The 5727-nt window shown below is 36.9% G+C and overlaps 1 protein-coding gene across 1 annotated transcript; it reads right to left on the reverse strand.

The window, feature by feature from the left end:
* Window positions 1–3668: 3668 nt before the first annotated feature.
* On the reverse strand, window positions 3669–5386 carry HESX1 (HESX homeobox 1). The gene is made up of 4 exons (XM_032360709.1): window positions 5132–5386; window positions 4321–4400; window positions 3936–4037; window positions 3669–3839 (listed from the first exon to the last, which is right to left on the reverse strand). The coding sequence occupies exons 1-4, from the start codon at window positions 5352–5354 to the stop codon at window positions 3741–3743; spliced, it is 504 nt and encodes a 167-aa protein (XP_032216600.1). The 5' UTR covers window positions 5355–5386; the 3' UTR covers window positions 3669–3740.
* Window positions 5387–5727: the final 341 nt, after the last annotated feature.

A 5727-nucleotide genomic window follows, 5' to 3' on the forward strand; every position in this document is an offset into this window, starting at 1 on the left:
TGAAAGCAGCTATTAACACTGATTAACTCAAAAGTTGACCACCAGCACACACAGCCATTGTTTCCACCAGCACTCTCTAGCCATGGGCTTTGTCTGGCTGGCTTCCCAAGAGACAAATGCCATGACAGGAGACCAAATAACCTTGTTTAGGCAATGGTCAGATAATAGAGACGCTCTAGGTATTAGCCTGACTGCATTAGTTTGATTTGTTACTACTGTTCACCTTGTCCTGGGCATTAATGGAGACAAAGGCTTGGAATTACCAGGAGCAGAGATAAGCTATGGATTAGAGCCTGTGTGTTTTGAGGGAAAGATAATTTTATCTTGGGTTTTCATTTCCATTTCCATCTTGCTTGATTTTTTCTCAAAGTTAAAGTTCATTTTTTCACCCTGAATATCATTATATTCACTACAAATTACTAGCAATTGTAATCGCTAAAAAAAAAGTTGCTGACTCAGTATTTCCTTTAACAAGATCAGCCTCTATCTTTCAAGTTTTGGAAATGATTTTGGGGGAAATACGCTAATGATCTTATACATTGTCCTGTTTCTTGAATATGTTTATATATTACAGAGTCACTTTATAGTATTTAATGATATTAGGTTAAAAATATAAAAGAATGTGCATATTACATTCATTATTGCATCTTTAATATCACAAGTTCTAGTATTAATTAATTTTTTTCTGACTTCCAAATGTTATTTGTTTGTTATAGATGTATCATTGCCATTATAAATGATTTCGGTTAGAAATATGTAACTTCAGTTGTAAACACAACTTATTTCAATTATAGATAAAATTGGATTTTAGATTCCCATCAATCAGTTATGTTAAAGTGTCACTGCAAAATACTGAGATAATATTATTCTAGAGTTTCTAGGCTTCTTTCCTCCCCATACTTTTTATAGGTATGATCAGTTTTTATAACTAAAAACCAAATTTAAGTACATTACTAATTGTTGATCAGTGTTAGTAATGTTTCATTTTTTTCCCAAAGTCTATCATCTTAGACAGAATCCTCCCATTCCTCAGAAATTTAGAGGTTAGGTTTCATTTCATTCTAGGTTAGGTTTCATTAAATTCTAGATAAACTATGATTACTGTCTGAAAAATCTAGTTTGTTATGTGCAGGACTTAAAATCCTATCCTAGGGGACGCCTGGGTGGCTCAGTTGGTTGGACGACTGCCTTCGGCTCAGGTCGTGATCCTGGAGTCCCGGGATCGAGTCCCGCATCAGGCTCCCAGCTCCATGGGGAGTCTGCTTCTCTCTCTGACCTTCTCCTCGCTCATGATCTCTCTCACTGTCTCTCTCTCAAGTAAATAAATAAAATCTTTAAAAAAAAAAAAAATCCTATCCTAAACTAACCAAACATTAGAAAGGAAATAGAGCTAGATGTCTGACACGGCAAGATGTCAGAAAGATGCACAGAATGTCAAATGTGATGACGTTTAAGCAAATAACAACATCAGGGGTGCCTAGGTGGCTCAGTCCATTAGGTGTCTGCCTTCGGCTTGGGTCATGATTCCAGGGTCCTGGGATAAGCCCCACATGGGGTTCCCTGCTTCGTGGGGAGCCTGCTTCTCCCTCTTCCCCTGCACCTCCCCCTTTTGTCCTCTCTGATTCTATTAAATGAATAAATTTTAAAAAACCAACAAATATATACATGGATACATATGTATATGCTTTCATATACGAAATATCGATAAAAATGCTTAATGATGGTTATCTGTGAAAGATGAGGTTTGAAAGAGATTTGCCTCTATCTCTATACTACATGAATTGTTTGCAATATGTAAATATGAGCTTGGAGATAAAAATGAAAGACTAGAGGCACTTGGGTGGCTCAGTGGGTTAAAGCTTCTGCCTTCAGCTCAGGTCATGATCCCAGGGTCCTGGGATCGAGCCCCGCATTGGGCTCTCTGCTCAGCAGGGAGCCTGCTTCCTCCTCTCTCTCTCTCTGCCTGCCTCTCTGCCTACTTGTGATCTCTGTCTGTAAATAAATAAATAAATAATATATGAAAGACTATTGGGAAAAAGCCTTCGCATGATACTTTCCCCTCCAACTGGCTCTTGGTGACTTCCAGTCTTCCAACTTTCTTACTTCACTCACCTAATGAAGAGCAGAGAAAGCTCCTGGTAGACAGATTTTTACTTACATATTTCATAAATAGTGTTTCAAATTTTCTATCAGTGAAAGCAGCTCTTTATATTGGAAAAAATGTCTGATAAAAATGTCTGATAAAAAAAAAGGTCTGATAGTCGACTTCCTCGGAAAACACTTAGTGACTCTGGTTTTCCAGTTGCTGCTCTGCTGTCCTTCTTTTCCTCCTCTCTCTCCATCTCGGCAACCGTGAAACAGAATACAACCAGTCGATTGCTGACCAGCAATTGAAACAGAATACAACCAGTTGATTGCCGACCAGCAGTTGAAACACAGAGCTCTCTCTCTCCCTAAATGATTTTTAAAAGCTCTAAAATCTGAGTCACCTCACTTTTCCTCAGTGATAATATGCAAACTCCCTCTCCTCTTTCTCATACAAACAAGTAAACAAAAATGTGTCTAGTGGGTAGATACTCAATAATTCCACAAGAACCTTCCACAGGGAGAGAAGAGGACAGAGGAGCAGGAAAGATGAAGGGAAGGGAGAATTCAACTCAATGAGCGCAGCTGAAATACAGTTTCCAGGAGACCAAGTCAAAGTCCTCAAGCAAACATTTCAAAAAGAACAGCCACTTAGGTCTTCCACTAATTAACTAGAAAACAAATACCCAGACATCCAGTGGTAGGATTGCCTTCTTGTGATGCATCTTACCTGTTCCCATCTTTAACAGCCAAGTACTGGCATATGCAGGGAAAGTACATACTTTTTGTCCCAAACAAAACAAGTGCCCTGATTATTTCCAGCAACAATGTCCTAGTGCATACAAAGGGAAGTTCAGTTACTCCACCTTCTCTCTCAATGATTTATTGTAATAACAAAATACACTGTTGAGTGGAAATCACTAAACTAGAAACAGATACAAGCCAGATGATCATTATTACTTTAATGAATAAAAGTAAAACACAACATAATAACTAGGAAAATATTTTAAATTTTTGCATTTATTTCCAGTTAGAATCTTTTTACAATGTATGTATGAATAGGAAACTGATACCTTTCTATCTCTACCTCCCCATAATGATTTTGCTTAAAAAAACAAAAAAACTTGAAACTGGCATGCTAGAAGGATTTGTATTGATAGATGGTGAAAAATTTTTGCTGCTTTATGCCAGAAATCAAGAGAAACTAATAATCCCGTTTCAAAATGCACTTAAAGAAGAGTAATTGAAACAGATCATATCTTTGTGCCATTCTTCAGATTATTTTACTTGAATTGTTTTGTAAATTGAATCCAGCTTGTGGAATCACCTAGTCATGAGTTTGCTGATTTTACCGAACTAATTTATTAGATTAAATTTGCTTAACATTTATTAGATTAAATTCACTTAAAAAATAGCTGGCTTTTTCTGAAAATTTTATTAAAATATATAGGAAAGGGCTTTATTGTAACTAAAAGTGCCCAAGTATAATAGGTACCATGTTATAACAGTAAATATTTACAATATATTTTAGGGAAAAAATGACAACACTCAGATGAAATGCAGAAAAGAAAACATCACATTTTTATCACTTGATATTTCCATTGATTCTTCATGGTCTGCAATTGTAAGAGAATCTCAAATGTTTAGATTTCTATCTATTCCAGGAGATTCGTGTTGAAATTTTTTTTCGCCATTAGAAACTGTGATTCTCTATGGGACCTTTTTAGCTTTGCACGCCGATTTTGGAACCAGATCTAAAATTAAGGAAAAATACAACACATCTCAGAAACATTATTTTATTATTATTAACATTTCAATCATAACAAGTAACAACTAAATTTGAAAATTACCTGGATTCTGTCTTCCTCTAGATTCAATTTTCGAGCTAAGTCTTCTCTGATGTCAATGCCAGGATAGCAGTTAACTCTAAAGACATTTTCTAACACTTCAATCTAAGAATAAGGAAAATAGTAATATAAAATGTTGATATTTGGTATGTTATCATAAAATGGACTTTATATCGCAAAACAACTGCATTTAAATCTTGGGCAATTAATGTATATCTTTTTAAAAAAATGACTATCCAGAAACTGTTTAAAAAAAAAAACTCCAGAAAGTCATTGTTTCATAACAAGGCTTCCAAACTGAGATCCCAAAGTGATTGGGTTTTTGCTCAATAGGGTGTCAGTTAAAGCCTTTTTATATTATCATTACTAGTTGAAAAAAACTTCCCACCTGGTTTTGAGTAAAAGCAGTTCTGGGTCTCCGGCCTCGATACCAACTCAGCTCTCTTTTCAACGAAAGTCTTTCTGAGGCTGAAAAGTAATTTTCGTATTTCAAAAATCTTTCTTCTGGTACTGGGTGATCCACAGTACAAGGGAAGGATATCCCATTGGGAAGGCTTGGGATATGCACACGTAGGTTAACATCTTTCCCTAAAAACAGAAAAATAATTAGAAAACCCCTGCAATGAAGAAATAAATTAGTTCCTGAGACTGTTGAAAAACAACAACAACAACAACAGAAAAATATACTTCATCTTAGATGTTCAATCCTGCTTTCCACCAAGTTCTAGAAGAAATAATATCAGGAACTTGCCTTTAATTTTCCTAGTGGAATTCTGTGTTTTACAAGAGAACCGACTTCCCATCAACCAAAAACTAAGAAGCAAACAAAAATAAAGATCCTGCCTTGGTGCTAGAGAACATTTTGGTCTCTGATTTTTTCAGTGAAAAAATTTAATTTTTTTTATTTTTCACTGAAAACATAGAATATCTGATGTGTGAAGTAAAAGAGACCTTTTGAAATAAATGCAGGTTCTTGGCATTTCTTGTGAATGAACTTTACCCACTTGGATCTAAGGCTGATAATTCTTTTTGTCTCCTATAGAACTCAGCTGGAGGCATTCAACGTCCTCATCCTGGAGTTATGTAATTCGACGGAATTGTAGTTTTTCTCCAACTCTGTGTCGTATGGAATAAAGACCAAAATAAACACTGCAGACGAAAACAACAAAGAATTTTTAAAAAACCAAGCGGTGGCGTACCTGAGGAGCCGCAGGTGTCGGCCCAGGGCCTGTGGGGTTTCATTGAGGGAACACAGTCTTTCTTCTGGTCCAGTCCTAAAATGCTCTCAATGGAAAAGGAGCAGGGCGAGGGTTTGCTTTCTCCAAGCCGAGCACCTTCCGGAAGACTGGGAGCCATCCTCGAGTGGGTTGCCCGGAACGACAGCTCTGGCCTCTCCCTGCCTCTTGGCTGGCTCTGCCCCATGTGTACAGGGCTGGGATCTTCCTGCAGTTCACCTTATGGCTCCGCAGACAAGGGGGCTGGATTTAGAACGTCACTAATTAAAATCCTGTCTTAGAAAGTTTTAGCATGTCAATGAACACTCGCCCAGCCAGCAGCTTGAGGAGTTAATTGTTTATTTGTTTGCAAGTAATTAGCAACTAATGGCTACACCAGGGGGGCCACCTATAGGGACAAAAAGTGTTATCTCTCCTAAGCAGAACACAGACTTAACTTTCTCGAAAGAAGTGATGCACAAACTAGCACTCCTCTTTTATTTGAAATCATTAATGTATAAAATCATGCCTTTTATTCTGAAGTTTATACTTTCATGGACTCCAGTTACCTAAACATAGGA

The sequence above is a fragment of the Mustela erminea genome, chromosome 1 (genome assembly GCF_009829155.1).
Source record: "Mustela erminea isolate mMusErm1 chromosome 1, mMusErm1.Pri, whole genome shotgun sequence".
Taxonomy (NCBI): domain Eukaryota; kingdom Metazoa; phylum Chordata; class Mammalia; order Carnivora; family Mustelidae; genus Mustela; species Mustela erminea.